Genomic DNA, 24,252 nt, shown 5'->3' on the forward strand with positions numbered 1-24,252 from the left:
AAAACTCGTATTCAACAACATAAATATTACATAACAACATTAAACTGCAGATGATCGGCTATTGGTGCAGTAACATTTTTTAAATTAATTTATTAAATATTACATAACAACATTAAACTGCAGATATGTAACATTAAATAATTAAATTAAAAAAAATTGGACAGCACAAACAGCCTATTAAATAGACTAAACTATAAATCAAAATTAGATTCATAGGTTCACGCTAGGACATGAAATTAAACTTTCTACGCCATCAAATATTTACTGGGACCATCTCACAACTAGACTGTACATTCCTGGACACATTGTTACCGGCCTCTCTACACGACCCCCAGATCTGACCCAGGGTCTGCGCCTCCACAGTCACTTCAGAATTTACATTCTTCAGCCTACGGATGAAAAATGATTGACGATGCAATAAAGTGACATTCGGTGTGAGTGTGGACAGAAAAGGGGAAACGGACCTCGACACAGAAGAAACTCCCACTGGCTTCTCGACAGCGTTGGCGAGGAGCCGGCTGACGAGAAGGAAGCGGTGGAGGCAGAGTGACGGGCGGTCGACAGGCAGAGCTCCTTTCTTCAGGCTGTGGTAAGAGAGAGATTTTCTGAATTTCTGGGTCATTGTTCAAGTTTATATTCTTTAAATTCAAAGTGTTCCACAGCTTGGAATTGTGTGTATGTTGTAGATATCAGGGTTTGTCATCGTCATTTTGTTATTCAAAGATTTAAAATGATTCTTTTCGATTTTTCTCTCTGGCATATTAAGCCATCAGCTCTGTGGTCTTCCATAGAGCTGATGATGTAATGTGTCGAGAGGATGAAATCAAGAAGTCTGACAGATCGACTTCCTTTGACTCAGACGTCACATCAATTACAGTGAATTTCCATCTTTAGAAAACGCAGTCATCATAGATTTCAGTTTCCTCAATTGGCCCATGAGTTATTTCTCGGGAAATTTGTAGAAGATGTGCGAGAACTCTGAAAAGATGAACGCCCCATTTCACAATATTTAACCTTTGTCCAGATTCATAGCACAATGGACTGGGATTGGTCCTTGGCTTTCCAGTAAGTTTAATGGGGATCGATTCAGTGGTCGGGTGAAAACATCCCCTCTCTAGCGGAGGTGTTCAACCAGGACGTGGTTGCTCTTTTATAAAACACAGATTTCTTTGTGTCTTCTCGGACGCACACTGTCATTTCGCAGACTCGTGCAGGTGTTTGGGAATATCACAGTCAGACCTGCTCGGCGTCTGCTTTCAGTTTTAATGTGGGACGCTCACATTGTTCTGGTGGTGGTTTCCCTTCACCTCCTGTAAACAGAAGCTAAACAGCAGAGGTGGAGTTGTGCATGAGTGACCCTGAAAATCCCCTTTTGGTTCAGTGCACTGAAACAATCAGATCCCTTCTTCTGCTTTTCTCCTTTTTCCTCTCAACTTATTTGTCTTTTCACATTATTTCTCCTTTACATTTTGAGAATCATCAAAGTTTTTTAGCAATTTGACAAACACAGATTTTGATTGTTAAGATAGAGGAGGAGTTTACATTCAGAACTGACACACTGCTGTTATGTGTGTTGGTGACTTACAGGCGCTTCTGGGTGCAGATCACAAAGAAAGAAAAAAGATTATTTGATAATAACAGAATAATCGAAAATTAGACGCAGACAAAGTCATGAAAATAGAATTTGATAGATATCGGTCACATGCTACAATCATTTCATGGCACTGGAAACTTCTTGAAAAGGTCAAAACTGAAAGAACTTTTTCATGGTTCTGTGTTTAGTGTGTTTGAATCTACAGACTTTTGAAACTTGCTGTGTTAGTTGTGTTGGATCGTTTTGTCTCCTGGTGCAATGACAGGAATTTAAAAAAGGACGTTTTGTATTTTAAAGGCTTCAGTGTTGTGCTTTCAGTAAGTGGCTGTATATTTAAGCAGAGGCTTAAAACAATTGATAGTCAAAACTTATTTTATTTAAGGTAATTTGCGTGTGTGTGTGTCTGTGTGTCTGTTGTGTACATTTATATATATATATGTTTTGTTTATCAGGGCCAATTCCATGTGAGAGAGAAAGATAAGAAGCAGGCGGATGTGGGGTGACCACAACACTCAAAGCAGAAGTTTCTGTTTCTGCTGCTATGACTCATTTCTTCACTGGTCTGAGTCTCTCTCTCTCTCTCTCTCTCTGTGTGTTTACCTCCCCTCCCTCTCTCCTCCACAGACGTCTTGTTGATATGAGACTTCACTCCTCGGCCTCTTAACGCTCCCTGTCCCCCAAAACGATGCCTCTCCTCTGGGTCATGCTGTGGTCGGCGCTCTCTCTCCTGGTTCACCCCTCTGGTCCAGACGGCTGCAGATTCCCTGAGAGCAGCAGCTCAACGAAAGGTACGTCCCAGCAGGATCCAAGTTCAGATGCTTAGTTTGAGTATTTCAGATTCTAAACTTCATGGCTCAGATAAATCCGGATGCTTTCGGAGGCAGGAGGCACAAAACAACAGCTCTGTGAATAAAGATGGACGACACGTCTCCACGAAGCCGTAGTCTGCACGTTAATGATCGTGGGCGGTTCACGCACTTGCTCGACCAATCGTGAGCCAGGATTAACCATCATAAACATACCAGAAAAATGTTGCTCTGAACAAACAGACATTTTAATTTGGTTGATGTCCAATCTACTAACATGGAGGAGGTGGAGTTTATGACCAATACTGCGGCCAGCCACTAGGGCGAAATCAAGATGTCTTGGCTTCACTTTACTGCCATTCATCTTTTTATACAGTCTTTGGTTTGAACATAATGGAATGTAACTAATTACATTTACTCTAACACGGCAAACTTCTTTAAAGTATGTGCATTGCCTCTATCTCCAACAGATATCAGAGAGGAACTTATGTAAAGTTATTTTTACTACACTACGTTTATCCCATTAATATGGGTGCTATTTATTTCCATATATTATGAAGGGAATCATATGAAAATTACAACATGTGATCATTCAGCCTCAATTTTTCTTTAAAAAATGGAAAAATGCCCATTGAAGGAATATTTCCAAGTTTTTCAACAATCATCTTTTTCGTTTCTAGTTTGATTTTGATTATAAACTTATTATATTGCCCTGAAGCATAACAAAGACAATGTATTAACACATTTACAAAAAGTGTAATTCAAACACTTTCACTTGAATGAGACTTTGAAAAGTAATGGATTCTTTTTAACAAGGACCAAGACAACACCACAGGACTTAACTCATCACCCACTTATCTAAATACCAAAGTTCTCCCTCTCTGCCCAGAGTCTCCACTGCTGGAATCCTTAAGCTGCCATAACGACTTCGAGTCCTTCGTCCACTGCAGATGGAGGACACACGGAGACACGTCCCCGCAGCTTTGGTTCCAAACTGAAGACAACAGGTAAAATCAAAACGGACGATCAGAGGGAACGAATGATGGAAAAGGGTAATTGTGAGAAAACGGGAGAGACTCAGCTGTGTGTCCTTTGCAGGGAGTTGTGTGTGCCGTACAGTCCACCGGGCCCGGATGAACCCGGGACCCTCCAGTGTAGATATGAAACCCGTGTGTTTTCCATTGGCATCGGACACACTGTCTTCTTCCTCGGGAACGAGACACTGACTGTTTGTTCGTCTGTCCCACCCAAGCCTCTGGATCTCTCTCAGCACGGTGAGTTAACAGCCTGTCAGAGGCAGGGGGAAGGAAATAAATCAAATGTCCGAGTGACACATCTTAGAAGCCAATCAGATCAGTGGTTTGTGAGGTGAAGCTTCCATTTGAATACATGAATATATGTGGTTCTGTGTTTGGGTTTGTACAGTGAGAGCTCGTCCACCAGAGGATCTGTCTGCACTCGATCCGGGAGACGGAGGCCGATGGCTCAGCTGGTCCAGTCCTTACTCCCCCTCCTCCTCCTCCTCCTCCTCCTCCTCCTCCTCCTCCTCCTCCTCCTCCTCCTCCTGGAGCAGAAATCTCAGCTACCAGCTCAGCTACAGACCAGAGCAACACGACCACTGGACTGTGAGCATTAAAAAACACATCTTTGTTTTTTAAATTAAAAATGAGTGTCCCTTATATTTCTGAAACCTTTGATTTCAATCGAAACGTCAAACATGAAAGTTGAAATCAGATGAGTCAAAGCTTCTTCTCAACAGTACGATTGTATTCTCTGAACATCTGAATCACCAAGATAAGAAATTACTGGTGTAAACTTATTCAAACCTGGATACTCGGGTGGAGTCGGAGCCGCGGTGAAGAAAAATGCAGCGTCTGAAGAACAGAGCAGAAAAAGCAGAAGAAGCAGAAGAAGCATCGTGAGAAGAGCATTCACACATCAACGTGTGAGACCGAGCCACACATGAAGTGACACCTGATGAAATGCTGCGTTTGTTAGTTTGTTAACAGGTGAAACAGGATTACAAAATCAAACTGTTTCTAAAAAGATGGACGACATGACAGATCCACCAAAGTGAGGCCAAAGCATCCAAACTGCCACCTGGTGGCCGGCTGCAGCATAACGCTTAAACCCAACAAACTAAAAAACACGTCAATAAAAACATAGACGATTCATCCTTAACCCTGAATTCATTATTTTGTAATCCAGGATTCATCCTTCTTCCCTCTCTCTGCAGACCCAGGACGTCACAAACACCAGCGTGAAACTCGAGAGGACACTGCTGCTGCCCGGTCGCAGGTACGAAGCCCGGGTGAGGGCCCGGGCCAGCGTGGGCCAGTGGAGCTCCTGGAGTCCGCTGGTGACCTGGAAGACTGAGGAAGGTGAGTCACAGAAAAGAAAACGTGCAAAAAAACTCTGAATCGTTTCCTGCATGTGCACAAATTAACCTCAACCGTGAACTTCCTGAAAAACCCACCGAAGTTTTTGCTCCTTATCTCCATCCCTCACATTTCTAATCTTCCCTCTCTGTGCATTTCTCTCTGGCCTCAGACACTGGGCAGATTCCCAGTTTGCATTGTGTGCTGCATGGAGAGGAGGAGGTGCTGTGCAGCTGGGAGGTGAGCAGAGAGCTGGCTCCCTTCATTAGCTACCAGCTGGCCTGTCGACACCGCAACTCTGCAGAGTAAGTTCGAGTGTTGACGAGGCCGCCCGGTCGAGGCCGAGCGAGGCTGTCGCTCACTCCCTCTAATCCCTGCCTGCAGGTCTGAGATCTGCTGCGTGAACCCAACAGTCAGCTGGGAGGGCCTGACCCTGAGGTACAGCTGCTCACTGACCAGCACAGACCCTGCACATCTGCTGCTGGAGCTCCTACCGACACACACGGCCAGGAGGTTTGAGGCCTACCAGCACAGTGAGTGGACACGAGACAGAGGGGGAGAGGAGGAGAGGAGGAGAGGAGGAGAGGAGTAGAGGAGGAGAGGAGGAGAGGAGGAGGGGAGAGGAGGAGAGGAGGAGAGGAGGAGAGGAGGAGAAGAGGAGAGGAGAGGAGTAGAGGAGTAGAGGAGGAGAGGAGAGGAGGAGAGGAGGAGAGGAGTAGAGGAGGAGAGGAGGAGAGGAGGAGAGGAGGAGAGGAGGAGGGGAGAGGAGGAGAGGAGGAGAGGAGGAGAAGAGGAGAGGAGAGGAGTAGAGGAGTAGAGGAGGAGAGGAGAGGAGGAGAGGAGGGTGTTAGAGACACACAGGCTGCACAAAGACAAACAGAAGAGCTTTGACGCCACCTCCTGTTTAAACGGCAGCAATGCATCACAGTCTGTCTATGACCATGCAAGTTAAGACAAAACATGATATACAGATAGATACATATTTGTATTCATATTAGATATATGAATATATTTAATATATATATATGTATTAGATTAGATGTACATCATATATGAAAATATATATTTGAAAAAGGGCATTATAATACAAACATATGAATTAATACTAGTCTTAAATTGATTAAATCCAGTCTGCCCAGTCTATACAGAGTTTATGAGTTTACAAGTGTGACCTTAATATTAATATAACCAATGACCTCTTGGTTCTACAGTCCGTCCCAACCCGCCACGGCAGCTGAGAGTGAAAGAGAAAGAGAACAAGTGGATCGTGGAATGGACTGAACCGAGCACAGCTTCCAAACTGAGACTGTTCTATCAGGTCTGCTACCACAGAGCCGATCAGGTGAGAAACCTTTAACACTGGATTATTACTGTTCAACTGGTAAATAAATTAATGTTTTCTACGTCGAATGATTTCATGATTTATCATCTATCATAGAAGTGCATTTAGTTTCCTTTTGAATTTGATTTGATATCTTTTAAATCCTCAGGAATGTTCCACCCCGCTGAACCTCTCCGAGGGCTCCACGTCCCTCAGCATCCGGGGAGCGTCTCTGGCCCCGTCCCAGCTCCACCAGGTCAAAGTCAGGTCACTGGTCGAGCCCGGACATGGTTCCACCTACCAGGGGGTCCCGTCCGAATGGACCGATCCCGTACACTGGACCTCACATGCAGGTACCACTGACACGGAGACACACACAATAATTTCACCTATTTATTGAATTTGAATTATGGTTATTTATTCTGTGTTCTGTTCTCTGGCAGGAGCCTGGTCCCTCACCACCTTGATATATTTTCTCATCGCTGTGTTTGCGGTCACGGTCTTCTTCGCACTCTACTGCACCATTCCAGCTTGTCAAAGGTATTTTATACGTGTGTTCAGATTGTATTTGTGTTGTGTACTTCCTCCAACACACTGACAGTACCAGAATGACCAGTCAGTGCAAACAAATACATGTTAAATAAAGTCCTGTGAAGCAAAGTGAGACTAAAATGTTTAACTTTCCATACCAATCATTGCATTTAATAAATTATTGAACATTAAATTAATTGTTTTCACTTAATATAACTCTCTTGTACATCCTGCACCAACAGGAGGGTGGTGCTGTGGGTGGACTCCGTCCCCTCTCCACACAAAAGTAACATCATGTGTGAGATCAAGGTGAGACTGGTTTAATGAATATATTTGAGTCAAATCTCTAATTCAGTTTTGTTTTTTGGTGACGTGTGAGTCATTGTGTATTTTTCTGTGAGGCAGTGTGTGACCAGTTGGACGCTGCAGACCGAGGACACGTCCATCTGCAAAGTGCTACTGGACAACACATCTGAATGGTAACAGATGAGATGAGAGATAAGAGATAAGATGAGATAGGAGATGAGACACTGACTCTCTGCTCCTTCTCTCCCAGCAGCTCCTCACATGCTTCCCTGGTGCCGATCACCACAGCTGAAGAGAAGCTGCTGGAGGCGGACGAGGGTTTCTGGAACAGTGACGACTTGTCCAGTCCTGCTGAGAAGATGAGCTTCAGTGGACCGTACATCTTCTGCAAGGTCAGCAGCTCACCAGGCTCATCGCTCAGGTTTCAACTTAAAACAGAAGAAAAAAGAAAAAAGAAAAGACAAGAGGAACAGAATCTTTATATCAATACCAAAAAGTAATGAAAAGTACTGACTCACAGTTTTGTGAGTTGGATGAGAACCTTTCCTTTTTAATAAGAAACTCCCTAGTGTTATTTGACACTTTGGTTTTGTATGAATTAAAAAATAATAATAATAATAATACTTATTTTATTTATATAGTGCTTTAATAGGAAGAAACGGATAAATATTCGAATTTGAGCAGAGAAACCATTTTACAATATATGACAAGATGGTAAATATTATTTAGACATAAATAAATGAATAGGAATATGAATTAATAAATAAATAAACATGTTACTTAAAGGGATCATATATTGGTTTGCAGGTAGGAAGAAATCCATACTTTATAGCAGTTTACAATTTTGCAAATGATGACTGGCAGGTGACTGAATGATTTTCAAACTGACCTGTGTCTTTCTGACAGAGGTCAGAGCCCGACCACAAGTCAGAGGAGGACGAGTGTTTGGAGAAAGAAGACAGGACCTCTTCAGAGGACTCTCCCCCCCCTGTGAAATTCACCCAGAACGCAGACGGCTACGTGTCTCTACCGAACCGCAGCGTCTCCAGGTCCACACAAGACCTGGTGTCTAACAGCGTTGTCAACACAAACACACACGGGCAGGACAGCGTGGAGCAGGACCCACAGAGGGCAGGGACCACGCCGGGGTCAGAGAAGCCTGACCTCAGCGAGGCCCCCGGCAGGAAGCCACCTCCGGCCTACACCCCTGGACCTTTCGCCCCCTGGCCTCAAGGTGGCAGCATACAAGCCTCTGGGTACTGTCACCTCCCACAGCACACATGAGCAAAGTGACCTGCAACACGTCAGAGCAGCACGTGAAGAAGAAGCCGTCAGGCCTCAATCTGCAGATAAGAACAATTCATCAAGCTGCGGTTTCCTCTGTTGTTAAAGGATTTTAACTTCCAGGGTGAAACACAGAGAACTGTTGATCATTTGGCTGTTACACATTGGGGAGGATTTATTTAGATTTGTGTTACTCTGACCTGAGATCAGAGTGTCCAACCACTGGGGGGCAGTAGTGAGCTGAACCTGTAATTAATGGAATTGACGTCAGTGTGAAACACAAACTAACTTTAGACAGAGGTCAGGATAAAATAACAGGGACATTTTAAAGCTCGTCATTTTCACTGGGACTTGGTTTGAGATTCTAATTTCTATTTTGCTATTTATTTTACAGATTTTTCGCTCATGTGAAGTTACAGTTAAGATCTGTGTTGATGTGTAAATATTTTATTAGTTCCTCAAACGTCATGTCTGTGTCACAGCTGAGATAAGAAGCTAAGTTATGTAAACTGAATTATTGTACGAAATATGCCTGTTTGCACAAAGCTGAGTTTAGACCTTGTTTTCAATGTGAATGTACATATGTGATATTTCTGCCCTTTGTGTGTTTTCAGTAACAAACTGAGGCCTGCAGAGATGTTTAACATTTTAACGATGGACTGAAAATATATTTTTAAAGCCTCCTTGAAGTTAGGAGACTTTCTTTTTGGATCCTTTTAGGAGACGTCTGATGTGTTTGGAACTTTTCCTGGACCGTGTGATTTCTTTGTGGATCTTTTCTCGGACCTCTTGTTGTGTTTGCGGACTTCAGCCTTATTGTCTACGTTGCATTTGTTGATGTCATGGTAGCCATGTTCTCCGGAAGGTAAGCCAAAGGGCCTCGAATGCCCCCCTGGTGGTTACCTGCAGCATTACTCATAAACTCTGCCTTTTCCATGTTATTTGATAGGACATGGACCAAAGTAAAAAGTCAATGTACGCGTCAAATACGTCTATCTAATGGATCTTTTCTGTAATTTGCTAAGTTTGGTTTTAATTAGTTATTTGACGCACTAAAAATGGGGTGAAAGGTTATGATTGACAGCTGAGACTGACTCAGGATTGGTCAAACACACACCATATTTGGTGTGCAGGCATGTATGAGACTGCAAAGCAACATTACTGTAAAACCTTTTTATATCATGAGGGTATTGTTGGCAGGATGACGCAGAACTCTTTCTTGTCTCTGCAGCGAGAACACAATGCTGGAATTCCAGGCATGCTGATATTGACTTCCTGTGTTCTCAGCCCATCGCTAGGTACAGCTTCCTGTCTGATGAGGCTGAGGAGACGTTCGACTCACACACCGACGGATTCACGATGCCCGCGAAGGTGCACATATTTTGGCGTTGGAAAGTGATTTGTTGGGTTTTCAGGGGTTTGTCCAGATGTTCAAAAACAGTCACATTCCCCAGGTTCACATCCAGCATCAGGGAGCGGTTGTTCCCTGAAGGAGGTCGGTGCTTCAGACAGATTCACATCGATCCTGATCAGTGAAAAGGAAAGGACACAGGTTGTTTGTGGACGGACGCAGCAGGGTTAGTGTGTGTGTGTCTGATATCCGGGTGGATGTGTGGTCATCTGTGTACAGCGTGTCCCTGGCCGCTCTCGTACATAAAAAACAGGAAAATAAAAAGCGCTGGAAGGTGTAGGGAGTGTGCGGAGCCACACGGATGCTTGTGTAACCTCCTGTTCAAAGGCCTCCTGTTTCCTCAGCACTGTCCAGCAGGGAATCCAGGCCACACTCAAACACACAGTCACCTCAGAGACTTGTCAGTGTAACATCAAACTCTCTTGTTTGGATTGTTTACCTCTTTTTGCCATTTTGTTTTCTAATCTTTTAAAGTTCTGTATTTTCTTATGACTTGCTGGTCAAGTGGTGACAACCTCACATGCCCACGTATGTCTATGTTTATATTTTACACTTGGTGTCTTCATCATGAGTTTAAATAAATGATGCTTTTCTTTGCTTCTTGCTGTGCTGGTGTGTGGCTCCCCCCCCACTGAGCATTGAGATGAAATGAAATGAGAGAATAGAAGTTAAACAGGCTTTTAGTTTAGTAAGTAACACTAAACCTGCTGCTGTCCTGCATGGATGCACATTCCCAGAGGTCCACCACATGTTTAGATGCCTCGTTGCACACACTCACACACACACACACACACACACCCTCTTCCACCACTTAGGGGGGCATTGCATTCATTAATTCCCCTGAGACTTCAACCTTTACCAAATCGACTTCACTCTTTGCCCCAACCCTGACACCAGCTCTATTTACAAATGTGAGGCGAGAGATTTGTCAGAAACATCCTCAAGGTTTTAAATTTCCTGTTTTCCTTCTTAACATGAGTATTGCTGGCACACTTTTTTGGACTCCAACACTATGACTGTGTTCCAGGAAGGACAGTGTGAAAGTTTGGACAATTATGTTTTCCTCTGTGGTCCAGGAAATCACAGTTTAAGTTATAGCAGAGAGCGTATTGAATTATTATTTCTCTCCCAGCATGAATTGGAGGAAAATCACAACGTTACTTTTTAAGATCTGGGGAGTTTGCAATTCCATATTTAACTAACCTACTTGACCAGATATGAATAAGCAGAACATGAAATTGCAAATAAAAAAGGTTTTCTCACATACATCTTCCTGCAGCAGCTGCAGGTTCAGTTCCAGCCTTTGCTACGTGTCTCTCTCCCTATTTCAAACCTCCACTGTCCTCTCATGGCTTTGAGGTCCAAAATTATCTTTTAAAGAAGGATCAGAATCACTATGGTAAATATTTAAAAACTACTTTTATCGGCTACTCAAGGCACTTATCAGTAAAAATCCACATTTGCCCATTCACACCTACACATTCATACAGAGATCTTCAGCTGACTGTTGCCTCCCTGCTCCATCCCTCAGCTTTCATGACCAAGGAAAAGATCACAGATTAATCCCAGTAACAGAATTTGATTGGACGTAACTAATGTTAATGGTTGGGTCAGGGTGTTGCTTTGAGTTTGGTGCGTGTTCGATTGCCCCAGTGGTCGTTTGCTGGTTGGGGACCAGTGTTGTTGGGAGCCAACAAGCCGTATCGTTCTTTAAGGTCAGTCAGTCAGCTGTGAACCGCCCCGTGTCTTTAGTCACAGCCCCTGGTCCCTCACAGACACTCCCACACCGTCATGGTGGTTGACCCCTGGGTGTTTGAATGAGCGCGAGCATGCCGGTGCGCGTGTGTGTGTGTGTGTGTGTGTGTGTGTGTGTGTATGTGTGTGTGTCACAGACAACAATCCTCCAGGAGGGCATCTCTTCCCCATTCTTGTTTGAAGTCCGCGGGGGTCGGGGGAACCTGCTCGGACACCCACGGAAGAAACAGGCATCCCACCTCGATGCTGAATTTGGAGATAGTCTGCTGTTTAGAAGTAGGACGTCCGTGTGAGATTGACAGTAGGACAACGGGAAGTCATTCACCAAACCCTGAATAAACATGGAGTGTAAGGAGTGACACGCAGGGGGACTGGAAGGAGCCGGACATTAAACCCCCCCCCCCCAAAAAGACCATAATCCCATCTACACAATGTCTCTCACGCTTCAGAGTCGGTCCTCGTATGATTCCATTTAGACAGAGGAGCAGGCGACTTGTTGACTGGATCATTAGCAGACGCAGCTATGTGGCAGGCTGCTGAGCCGGGGCTTTTTTTGCAGCCAAGAGTCAAGTGGGTAAATGTGAAAAACAAACCGCAGAGAGAGAGAGAGAGAGAGAGAGAGAGAGAGAGAGAGAGAGAGAGAGAGAGTGCTGGAGTTCACCTACAGGACACACAACCCCCCCTTCCATCTCTGCTATTTCTTTTCTGTCTCTATTGTCAGATTGAACAAACCTCACTGCACATCACCGACGTCTGACACTCAATACGAGGCGGGGAAGTCAGAGAGGAGTCGATATGATGATGTCTCTGGAGAGCTGAAGATGCACCGAGCGGAGAGAACACAGCAAACATGACGAGGGAATTCATCCACCTGAGCTCATAGGGCGGCAAGAAGGAGTTCAGAAAGAAGTGAAGTTAAGTTCTTGATTATCAGATATAAACTAGAAGAGAACTCAGGAAAGCATTTACTTCAAATTGGTGAAAATACCTTAAATCTTGCAATGTTAAAGAAAGTTTAAAAAAGGATCCGCCCCCTGATCCAGATCCAAACCCAAATGTTATAGGTTCTTTCCCGACCGGCACTTCAATGTGATCGATACGTGACAAAGAAAACGCTGCAGATTGAGAATTTAGCTCAGAACATTGCTGTGACTCACTGGGCCACAACACAGGCCATTAGACAGTTACAGCTATTTAATGGTTTGCACTGGTGTTGATGCTTCTGTTCATCCCACAGTCCGGTGTATGAGGAACACAAAAACACATCATGGTGACCTGCTGACAGCAAGAAGAACGGCTTTGCTTTTTTGTATTTGAACAACATGAAAAAGTACATACATACAGTGCATAGGGTGAATGAATGGAGCGTCCACTTTACTTTGGTGAATGCACAGTTTTGGGTTTTCACACTGACGACCACACAGGAAGCTTCGGTGGACGTTCAAATTCAACATCTCGTGGACACGGGAAAAAAACACAAACTGGCCTTTGGTCTTCAAACCCACTTTGTTTCATTTGTCTGTTGTTCACCTTTCAAAATAAAATATCGGTCTTTAAGAAGAAAAGTTTTGAATTTTAGAAAAAAATGTTAAAAGATATAAAAAAACACAAAACCAAGTAGATTTAAGCACATTAGCTTCTTATACCCATATGAAAAAAATAGCATTAGATGGCAAAGTTATCACAAACATTAATTTTTTCCATCGTATCTCATAACAAAACAGACAAAATCAGTAACAGTTGTGAATCGACAAAGGACATACAAGCCATTTTTTTCAATAACTTAATGTTTGGCTGAAAAAGTGATTATCGGACACCAGTGTGCTTCAGACAGAATTATAAAACAACAATACCTGCAATGGTTCGGCCTTTTTCTGTCCTTCTAGTGGAATCACTTTGACTCTTTGCTTAAAATGAAATCTCAAAAACACTGTGTGCTAGAGTAATACAACAGCTACAAGAGCAGTTCAATACAAAAAAGTGTTAAAGATGGCTGTTTCTTTTTCTCCCAGAGTTATAAAAGAATGAGATTATTTGTTTCTAGTGCTGCAGGAATGAGCCTGGAAATCAAATCATTAATTTCCACTTCCTGGTTCCCCCCCCCCCAGAGGTCACGCAGAAGCTAACAAGTGGCTAAATGAGAAGAGCAAGGTCGTCAGGACAATTAACATCATTCAGACGAACCCAACCCCCCCCCCCCCCCCGACATCCCCCCCACCAGTCCGCCTCGCTGAATTTAATCTCATGCTTTCCCAAACTATTTTCTACTTTAAAAGGTAAGTGCACTGAAGATTACTAGATAGAGATGGACGACACATTTCCATCTCCTCCCACTTTCCAGAAATGAAGCCAAAATACGCCAGACGTGAACGCCACCATCTTGTCGAGCCCGAGTCTGAGAGCCAGCGATCGGGGGGGGGGGGGGGCAGTTTTGCTAGGGATTCTCAGCCTCAGCATCAAAAAACGAAAATTTAAACCAAACTTACTGGACAATTAGCACTGAGATACCATCTTTGAGATAAATCTATTTGATGTGTAGTTTGACTCTTTGGATCCTCCATGTCTCATCCACTTACATGGAGGAGCTGGGACTTCTAACCTACACCACAGCCGGCCATTAGAGGGCGATCAAGGCTGTTTGGCTTCACTTTTGGGGAACGTCCTCCATCTTTATACAAAGTCTATGTGTTATCGGCGAAGATGATCTTAAAATCCTAAAAGAAAGACGTCTCTCTATTGGAGAGAGAGTTTACTACAGATGTTGTAAATGCTTCTACGTGAGTATCGAGGTGCGTCACAGAAGTGTAGCTACAATACACACATGTACACAACAACACATGCACACACTTGTTTCGACAGGTTCAACACTGCTTGGTACTGGGAGGTTTTTTTCATTGTTTCTGATGGAAACACCCAAACATCGTGAAATGAGCCTCGACGACAATTTGTTTGCAGTATTTCTACAGAATTAATCCACAAATAAATAAGAATCCTAGCACAGGGTCAGGCCTCAGGTGGGACGCCATCACCTCCCGTCCCTATAGCACCTCCATCTTCTTTTCTTTCACCCGTGAGGAGATTTGGAAACACCGGACGCTTCGTGTTTTGGTTCTCAAATCACATCTGTGTAATTCCAGTGTTTGCAGTGAGTTAAATATAATTAAATATGGTTAAAGACAGAGCATCACTGTTTTTTAATGAGCTAATAAATGATATCAGGCCTTAGTCGGCGAATCCACACGGCTTCATCTCCCCAACATGGTCAACACTGAGTCCCAACACATGTGATCACACGTGGAGATACTGGTGATTTCAGTCAGCATTAGTTTGTCATTGCAGTCCATTGAATGATTGTCTCTTACTTTACAATGGAGTCTTTCTTGACACTGAAGAGTTTTGACGTCCAACAAACATTTGTCATTCAAATCCTGCACAGACTCAGCTTTGTCCATCCATAAGTGCAGTTTCTCTCTTTTGATATCAAGACATGGTTCCAAGGAGAGTTCTGAAAACGCACTTTTATCCACAGCGGTGTCGTTTCAGTCGTCCGGGTCCTCCGAACCTCGGGCGCCACCGGCAGCTGTGGTCGTAGAGGCAAAGTGTTCTCTTCAAGAAGAAACCTTTTGTTTATATTCCACGTTCCTCTGACTCCATCCAGGCGTTCTTACAGGTTGACCGGTCAGTCATTAGTAGTGTTACGGAGGAGACCTCACAGGACGAGCAGGTTACTGAATGAAGGAATAAATACTTAAATGAAGGGAGTCGCTCTGCGTCACCTCTGGATTATCCACAAAATACACCAAGTTCACACTGTGTCCCTGGGGGGGGGGGGGGGGGGGGAGAAATACAGGAAACAAATGTAAAGCGCTTTTTCTTTCAATTATTTTCATTTCAGTGTTATTTCATTCACGTGCTGTCACCTCACCTGGGTTGACTGTAGTTCTACATTAGCATCGCTCTCATAGCTGCCTTGCTGATGCGTTTGCGATTCTTCCTCATCCTCCTCTTCGTGTGGTTGGGACGAGCTGGAGGTCTGGGGCCCGCTGGAGCAGAGGGCGGTCGTGTGGTCGTAGACGTTGTCGTCTCTGTGAGAATAAAATGTTCATGTTACAGAAAACATGTAAAATAAAAGAGAAATTAAATAGAAAAACCAAAAGAGAAATGTTTCATTACCTGGTTTCTGTGTCGTTGTTTGCAGATGATGCTGATGTTTACCACTCAGGTTATGTCGACTGTCTGTCCCCTTTTCTCTCTGCCTCTCCTCCTCCTCTCGCCTCATCTGCTGCTGTCTCAGGATCTCCTTCTCCTGGTCCAACCTCCTTTGGAGGAGAAGAAGCTCTTTCCTCTCCTCCTCCAGTTTTGCCTCTTCAATCTGCAATATCCTCTCTTCCTCTGGAGTGTCGTTGTCTCTCCGCCTCGCCAGCTCTCGAGGCTCCGGATTTGGCTCCTTCGTCGGCCGCATTCTGTTCCCACGTCTTTCGCTATTGGTTCCCTCGGTCGGGCTGAGTTTGACTCGAGGATTTTCAGTAACAGGTTGTGAGACACCTCCCCTGTGATCTTTTGTAAATTTGGATTTGTCTTCTTGTAATAATGGGACTTGTGTGCCTTTGTCTCTGCTCCCGTTTCCCTCATTGACTTTTCCCTCAGTGCTGTCGAGCAGTGACCTACTCCCACCTTCTACCGACGTGTTCTTCACCTCGACACCAACGTTATCCACTGAGGAAACTGTCTTCTCCTCGTCTGCAACCCGACCGTGCTCCCTCTCCACGTTCTCCGGGTTCTCTTCTGTCCCGTGGAGCCTGCTGGAGTTATGAGTCCAGTGTGGAACCAAGAGAACCGCCTCTCCAGCGGACCGAGACGTGTCGTCCCCAGCCAGACTGTAGCCTTCCCCAGGCTGAGTGAAGGTGTCTCCTCTGGGGCTCCAGTGCTGCTCCAGCAGCTCCTCCAGACGGGCCCTCTGGTTCTGCTTCAGCTCATCCCACTGATGCAGCTCGTCCTTGGACTGAGTCTTAGCCTTTGACAATAAGATTCAAGGAAATGGAATTTGGGTAAATGGGCTACAGTTTGTCTCAGTTTACAAAATGCCAAGGATTTTATTTATATATATATATTTAGAAAACAGATATCGATAAGTCTGTGCACTTTGGTGGAACTTGATTAAAGTTAAGGGGGCTTCTCAGACGTGTACACTCTAGTTATCTAATGTTAACAAATGGGAATCATGCAACTCTTCTTTCAAAGGGAAATCTTCTATGTGTTTTAACGTGAGCTGTATTAAAGTGTTGAGATGTATTAAGTCTTTTGTGTCTTAGCTCTGTACCTGTCCGTGTTCTTGGCCGAGTGTCTGGTTCCGATGTTGGTGGCTGTGTTGCCGGCGTGATGATTTCTTCCTGGGCGCTGGGGCTCGAGGAGCGGGCTGACACCGGCACTCCACATGATCCAGCACGGACACCACCGCTTTAGTGTAAGTGGGTCTTTTATTAATGTATTCGATCTTCATCACCTGCAGGAGGAAGAAGAGGGGTAATTAGCAGGATAATAAAAACACAGTCCCGGCTCTTTCCTATGTGTGTTTTGACATTCATGTAAAATGAATCTTTGTGCACGTGGTCGTCTACCTGCAGGTATCTGGTGTGTGTGACCACAGGGACGCAGTGCAGGCTCTTGGTGTTGCAGCAGCCAGAGCAGCGCTGCACCTCGACGCAGGGCGGCCATAACATGAAGTTAGCATTGCTACGATCCAACATGGCCCTGGTGACCTCCACCACCTCTGTGCGGACTTTACACAGAGCCTGCTGGGCCGGCTGGGCGTCTGAGGGACCAGATCAGAGGATTGAGCATAAGAATGACGTGCAGTACTTGTGTATTAGTATTGAAAACAAACTGTTTACAGACTATTAAGAACTACCTGCCTGTCCTGTACTTGCTTGTTAAACCAATAAGTAAAAGACAACAATTTAAATTCCTCGTGATAATCGAAACCCTCCAGAGCTGCTGAGAAAGTGTTTCACAAACCTGAGAAGCTTAATTACTTTCAACGCCATTAAAACGCGCTCGCTCCTCCGAGTCCCTGAGTGCACGTGTTTATTTATGGGATGGTGCAACGTGCGCTCTGATCACTGAGGCTCGGTTTAGTGTCTGTGACTCAAATACATCCATCGTGCATCAGCAGCACAACATGCCATACAGCCTGATCTCTCTCTCTCTCTCTCTCTCTCTCTCTCTCTCTCTCTCTCTCTCTCTCTCTCGCTCTCCCTCTCTCTCTCTCTCTATAACTATTATTAGTAGCAGCATTAATATTAACCATAATAGTAATAACATTATAACAACCAATCTGACACAGCTGTTCCTGGTCTCTTTTCTCTCCCCATCTCTTTCTTCTCTCCCCCTTTCCACCCACCGACCTCTCCTCTCTCTCTCTCTCTCTCTCGCCCATTTCTCTCTATTCACCCCAGCCGGTCTAGGCAGATGTCCGCCCACACTGTAATCTGCTACAGGTCTTCATGTTAAAGAGAATCCAACAAAGAAAAGAAGACATCTGCTTTATCACGAGGCCAAAACACTGGTTTTAATGGGAAGGATTTCACCGTGACACACAAAAAAAATAACACACTTGTCCCATTAATCAACTCTGAGGAAGGCTGCCCTCCATTAATGAGGATAGAGTGTGTGGAGCAAAATCAGGAATCCTCCGTGTCTTCACTTCGACTTTCTACTCATCTAGGAGGATCATTTTGTATCTTAAGAAAGGAATAGCAGCGTCTCTCTCCTTCATGATATACAATAACACTGTGAGCCGAACAAGACTCTGGTAAATAAGTGTGGAGGGACAAAGAGGAAGGGGGGGGGGGGGGGGGGGGGGGCTCTGCTCACCGAGGCTCCTTGGTAGTCTGTGACCTCCGCTGACTGCAGAGGTCCCGTCCTCCTCATCTGAGACAATTAGACAAACACAGCATTTAAGTAAACACGGTCACATAATGTGCACATAAACTATCAATCTGGGCACGTGTGGTGTATTTTATTTCAAGGCCTTTAGCGCCCCCTGGATGTGTGGAGAGGGGGAAACAAAAGCTACCAGAAGAAGGATTCGTCCTGCTGGAAGTGGGAAGAACTTGAAAGAATGTTTCTTTAACATCTTTCATCATTTTCACTGATTTCTCAGAGAATGATTCTTGGATCTTGATGAAAGCAACCAACTTGTTTAGAGAACTGATGTTTATGAGTGTGTGTACTTTGGTTCAGATCCAAATTTAAATCTGGATCTAGTGAATTAAAATGTGGTTTCATAGGGGACAGTTCTGTTTGGCCCGGGCGGAGTTATCTCTGCTGAGTCGTCTCTGCTTTATTATCTGAGTTGTTTCATTGGTGCATTTAGTGATTAGTTTGTGTTTGATCAGTAATAGTAGGACGCTGGGATCTTTACCTACGGAGTCAGAGAGCAGCAGCAGCTGGAGGTCCTCTATGGACGAGATGGGGCTGTTTCTAACCAGCTCCACCAGGGCTGCAGGCAGAGGCTCCCCCTGAAACACAGACATGCATCGATATACAAGAGGCCAGAGGAATAAGATGGTGTACGTTATCATGAAGGGAAAAGTGGAAAGGGAGATATCATATAAGTGTTAAGACACATCGTCAGGAGTGGATGTGACTAAACCTGAGATCTAAACATAAATGCACATTGTTTTTGCATTCGGCTCCTATTGAATGATCTTATTGCCAAACTGACATCAGAGTTTTATGGTATAGAGGCCCATATATCATCATATTTAATAATGATGTATATATTTTATTTCAGGCTCCCCAGGTACTTTGTGTTGAAAAGGACAAAAAGCCAACACAATCTTAACTTTATCCTTGAACAAGCTGCTTTTAACAGAATATTTCCACATCACCACAACAACAAAACCAAGCAACAGCTCCACATTGTCTTTCTGTGGACTGAATGCGGGTTTAAAGCCCCCCCCCACCCCACCCCACCCCACCCCACCCCCAGCAGCATTACTGGGCTGGAGAGAGAGAGCTGGGGGGGACAGGCGTATTAACCGGAGCCGACACACAATGGTCACTAAGAGCAGGGTGAATGACTATTGGCGTTGTGTCTTCTCATCTGCTAACATTTAGGGGTCAAAGGAGCCAGGAAGGAGTCAGGAAGTGGGGGAAGGAGTGATACGGAGCGGAGGAGAGAGGAGAGGTGCATCTGAGAAAGAGGAGGGAATAATGGATGAATGAGAGACGGGCTGAAGTGGACGAGGATCAGACGTGGGTCGACACGCTTCCTCACCGGGACTTTAATGCGGTCGATGTGCTTGATTTGCTTTTGAGGAGAAACGGTGAAGTGGAGCTCGAGGGAGCGACGTCGTGCTCCAGCCAACGCAAAAAAATATAATCTAACAATTAACGTGTGTCAGCACTCGGGAAATACACAATAAGAAAACACAAAACTGTATTTCAGTTCAGGGCATTGTACGATTCTAGTGAGGAAGAATACCGACAGGAAGTGAGGTTTGGCCAAAGGAAGCAGCCATCCATGCATGAACGTGTATTCTCACCCGGCCCGTACTGTACGCCTCCGACTTTCCCCCATTGTTGCTCAGCTTTCCATAGACTGGAACCATCCAGCGGGGAAATGCCTGCTGCATTACACCTACATCTCTGCTGCAGAGCCCTCCATGCCCCTGAGGAGTCATCATGATTATTTCCTCCCCGCGCCAACGCGGCCAACCTGCCCGGCTAATTGTGTCCGATGTTAATTATAGGATGTGTGCCTTTGTTCACGCCGGCTCCTGCTGTCAGGACGATTTGTGTCTAAGCAGGAAATATTAACTAAACACTTTGTTTCCGATAAACAAAACAGATGTAAACAGATTCAAACTGCACAGACGGGAGATGTAAACACACAGTGATGATGTTCAGTGTGCGACTATGAGCTTTTACACATTCAATATATGAATCAAAGATATTTACTGTTATTGGGAACTTTACTGAGACTAGACTGCAACTAATGGTTTTCATTTGTCTTATCAATTCATTTAATAATATTAATGATATCAAATATCAACTTTATTAATATATTTCCTTTCTAAGCTAATGTTATCAAATTACATGTTTTGTAGGACCAGTGCTTCAAAATCTAAAGATATTCAGTTAAATTACCAGTAAGACAAAGAAAACCAGTAAACTTTCACAACTGAGCAGATGAAATGTTGTCTTGTCAATATTGCATAAAAAAATTACCCTTAGCACCAGTTGATGATCAAAATACTCAACTCTTGATGACTGATGTCATTCTTCCCTGCAAGAAGCTATAAGGGTATTAACATGGTTTTTGTGCATTAAACTCACAACCTTGGCCACTAGTGGGTCTCTCTATCACAACAATAAAAGAAGACTGTAGTCGGATCATGTCATGAAGCAGCGTGGGATCATGGGAGTTGTTGTCTTTACCACCATCGTCGATGAAAATCGATCTTATGCGAATCAGATGTTAACCATGATCACGGATGAGGTAATGTTATCAAACTTATATTTGTGTTAAGCAGCAAATGACAAAGAAGAATAGTGATCATCACGAAAAACTTAAACAAATAACGATAATAATAGGCGACCAAAATGAAAAGTTGTTTGGGTAATGTATGTGCAAAAGTCAATATAATCGTTTTTAGAGATTTTAATGAAGAATTGCCACCAAACACATCTTTATACTGTAAATGTAAAGTGAGTCTGATGCTTCTCCTCAGTCTCATCACTCGAATGCATCTGGAGCAGTCGGCCTGATTCCTGCTGATGAGGCAGAGACAGCTGTTCCATTAGGTAACATGATGTCGGCCTTGTGTGTATCTGCATTAACACTGAAGACTTTCTGCAGACCCACTTTCTCACAACCTGCACCAGACACACAACTGCTCCCTGTGACGCCCAAACATTTTTGGGTTGGATATTTTAAATGTCCCCGATAAGTTCTGACACAATCCAGAATTCCTCACCTGGAGCAGACGCACGTGCCCTGCAGGCCGGTCGGACACGCTGAGGAATGCCAGGCAGCAACAGGGGAGGAGAGGGAACGTCTAATCGTACATAATTAGGGGGTCGAGTTAGCTGCCGGCACAGCAGCAGCAGCAGCAGTAGCCACAGCACATGTGTGAGTCTCTGGATCTATGCCTGCACGTGCACAATACTGCAGTGTGGGAATAAATGTGACTCTAATTAATCGTCATAATTTATCTCTGAGCTGGAGAGAAGCCTAACGCATGATTAGCAAAAAGTAAATGTGTGGATTCCTCTTTGGTGCTGCCTCTGAACCGGAGAAGTGTTTCATATACAAATATACTTTTAAATTATCCCTCCCTTTCATGACTGGATGTGGTAGCAGCATTCTCTCATGCTTTCTTTAGGGACGTGATTGTACCAACAGACTTCCTGGTTGTAATTTTTAAAATTAGACGCGGGGGGGAATTCCTGCTCGTATACCTCAAAGCCTTTGTAACGCTCTCCGCCTCTAAAACACAACATTTGAGTTTCTTTTTTTCTAAAGAAGCCGTAAAATGAAAATACAGGTTGAAGACAGGAATTTAAAGTCATCCATCATTTCAAAAAAATCTACACTTTATGTGAAGTGCTCATGGAGACGGTAGATTTCAGACAGTTCTCCGCTGTGAAGTGAATGAAAGGAGGAGTCCAACCACTTCTACCAGAAGTCACTCCGTCCTCAGGCCAAACCACAGCAGCCACATCTGACTGCACCGGAGCCGGGGGCCTCGTTTCTGATTTGTCCAATAGTCCACTTCTCCTTGACTTGACCTGTTAACTGTGTGTGTTTGGTTTTCTGACTCTGGAGATGAACTGTGAGGTCACAAACGCAGATTCAAAGATACAAGATAAGAATCTGATCCAGAGCAGCTGAACTCACTTCTACAGACTGAATTTCAGCAGCAGTGAGGAGGTGAAGTTTATGAAAAACAGATTCACACCGGATCTGATTTTATCTCTCCGACTCTGACCCTGGCAGCATCAAGCCTCACTTGACCTCGAGCAGACCCTGGGTTAAGTTGTGTCTTCCTGTTTGACCTCAGCAGACAATCTGACTCTGCCTCAATGCCTCCACGTGTCAATACTGATTGTTCACTTGAACTTGTGTGCATCGTCTGCATAGAAATGCAGAAAAATCAGCCATAGACGTGAGATACACTCTGCACGATGAATATTAAGCTCCGCATCTCAACCGTCAGCCCACAGCTCCACCGCATGAGGCCTTCCCTGTTCCCCAGCTGCAGGGAACATGTGGCCTCCCATAGCGTGATGCTGCGGTCTGTTGCTGCTAAACCACCGATTCACCGCCTCGTTCGGCATCTGCAGCCATAAGCGCACCAATCATGGCTGCCTCCATTTCCTGTGGCTCAGCATCACACCGACAGAGAGGGACCTCCGGATGGGTCTGCCCCTGGGCATCCACTCCCAACACCAGTTAGTTAATGGGAAGAATAACAGTTGTTTTCTGCTGAGGATCCCGACACTGGACTTTATTATGAGAGTAAAGACTGAAGCAGGTGCAGGAGGCCTGGAACTCCGAAGATATAAAAACCACATGGGTTTGATAAATGTTATATAAACAGAGATTGATGACTTTGTGCCACCATCTCGTGATGTGTTGTTAGATAGATAGATAGATAGATAGATAGATAGACAGATAGATAGATAGATAGATAGATAGATAGATAGATAGATAGATAGATAGATAGATAGATAGACATGGTTGATTTGACGATATATAAAAACAGAACCATTTTAATAATAGAACGATGATTGAATGATGGATGGATGGATTCTTCATTCACCCCCTTTGGTCTCCAGTAGCTCACAAATAAATGCTCAATAATTACACCATTATTAAAATAACAGTTACTCTAAAAACTTTAATAATAACATCAAATGCATAATTCTGCATTTGTGATGTTATTCTCAGGAAATAGCTGCTTCAATGTTCTTAAGTCGTTTTAAAGTTTAACTTAAGTAGTAAAAGTTTATACTGGAGTAAATGTCTCTGTAAAACATGACTCGGTTCAGTTCACGTTTTACTGGGACTACTGGAGACGCACCAGTGAGAGTTGGTGGTGCAGTGATTGGATGGAAACACTCACCTCGGCCACTCCGAACCGCAGACACGCCGCCAGCAACACGAGCTGTACCCACGCGCTCATCCTGCTGCCCAGCCTCGAGCCTCTCTGACGGACCGGGCATTTATGGAGGCGCGAGAGTCTCCCTGTCCTCTGCACTGCGCGCGCCTTTACGCGTGGATCGCGTCCACCGGGCCGGAGGTGTCCGAGGCACGAGGAGGAGAAGCTCGGGTCAGAGGCACCTCACGTGTGGGAGACTTTTAAAAAAAATAAAAAAAGTTCCTGCACGCAGAATGATAAGACACTTCCAACTTTTTTTTTCTCTCCGACCTGCACCTTGCGCCAAAAGTGTGCGCTCCGGGCTACAGGCGCAACTCGAGAGAAAGAAATTCAGCAAAGGGAAGATTCACGCACATTTCTACGCCAGAGAGGGTCCAGAATTCACAAAGGAAACCCCACCGTCCAGGGAGATGCGTGAAGTGCGTGAAATGGAGATTATTCCAAGGATTGCTCTCAAACGGAATCGGTTAAAATCCAGTTTGTGGTGCGTCCTCAAAGTGCAGCTGAAATAACGTGGCAGGTCTGGAGGGTAGTTTGCGCTGCTCTTCTTCCAAGGAGCCTTATCACTGAGCTGCGCGCTGTGTGGCTCGGTGCGCCTCAGCCCTGGAGCCGCCTGATTACACAGCGGCCGCAGTGCTGCTGCTGCTGATGATGATGATGATGATGATGGTGGAGGAGGAGGTTTTCGCTTTCTCT

The 24,252-nt window shown here is 44.6% G+C and overlaps 2 protein-coding genes across 7 annotated transcripts; one reads left to right on the forward strand and one right to left on the reverse strand.

Annotated features, from left to right (window-relative positions):
- Positions 1-234: 234 nt before the first annotated feature.
- On the forward strand, positions 235-10,228 carry csf2rb (colony stimulating factor 2 receptor subunit beta). Of its 3 annotated transcripts, XR_008342118.1 has the most exons (16): positions 235-589; positions 2,219-2,382; positions 3,290-3,407; positions 3,499-3,674; positions 3,826-4,025; positions 4,637-4,781; positions 4,951-5,083; positions 5,163-5,311; positions 5,990-6,120; positions 6,269-6,452; positions 6,543-6,639; positions 6,873-6,939; positions 7,036-7,109; positions 7,187-7,328; positions 7,843-9,085; positions 9,508-10,228. XR_008342118.1 is itself a non-coding variant. In XM_053444354.1 (15 exons), exons 2-15 carry the CDS (start codon positions 2,280-2,282, stop codon positions 8,218-8,220), a joined length of 2,097 nt encoding a protein of 698 aa, XP_053300329.1. In that variant the 5' UTR covers positions 235-589; positions 2,219-2,279; the 3' UTR covers positions 8,221-10,228. The 3 variants fall into 3 exon arrangements, 2 of the variants coding, with proteins under 2 accessions (XP_053300329.1, XP_053300330.1); XM_053444354.1 differs by having other exon boundaries at positions 7,843-10,228; XM_053444355.1 differs by having other exon boundaries at positions 236-589; positions 7,190-7,328; positions 7,843-10,228.
- A 3,360-nt stretch (positions 10,229-13,588) lies between these two features.
- On the reverse strand, positions 13,589-24,198 carry pdgfbb (platelet-derived growth factor beta polypeptide b). Of its 4 annotated transcripts, none has more exons than XM_053444369.1 (8): positions 23,521-24,198; positions 18,810-18,906; positions 18,260-18,316; positions 17,005-17,198; positions 16,707-16,889; positions 15,560-16,400; positions 15,312-15,471; positions 13,589-15,204 (listed from the first exon to the last, which is right to left on the reverse strand). In XM_053444369.1, the coding sequence occupies exons 1-7, from the start codon at positions 23,578-23,580 to the stop codon at positions 15,329-15,331; spliced, it is 1,575 nt and encodes a 524-aa protein (XP_053300344.1). In that variant the 5' UTR covers positions 23,581-24,198; the 3' UTR covers positions 13,589-15,204; positions 15,312-15,328. The 4 variants fall into 4 exon arrangements, with proteins under 4 accessions (XP_053300344.1, XP_053300343.1, XP_053300342.1 ...); XM_053444368.1 differs by lacking the exon at positions 23,521-24,198 and adding an exon at positions 19,936-20,194 and having other exon boundaries at positions 15,602-16,400; XM_053444367.1 differs by lacking the exon at positions 23,521-24,198 and adding an exon at positions 19,936-20,184 and having other exon boundaries at positions 13,589-15,114.
- Positions 24,199-24,252: the final 54 nt, after the last annotated feature.

This window comes from Pleuronectes platessa, chromosome 16 (genome assembly GCF_947347685.1).
Source record: "Pleuronectes platessa chromosome 16, fPlePla1.1, whole genome shotgun sequence".
Classification (NCBI taxonomy): domain Eukaryota; kingdom Metazoa; phylum Chordata; class Actinopteri; order Pleuronectiformes; family Pleuronectidae; genus Pleuronectes; species Pleuronectes platessa.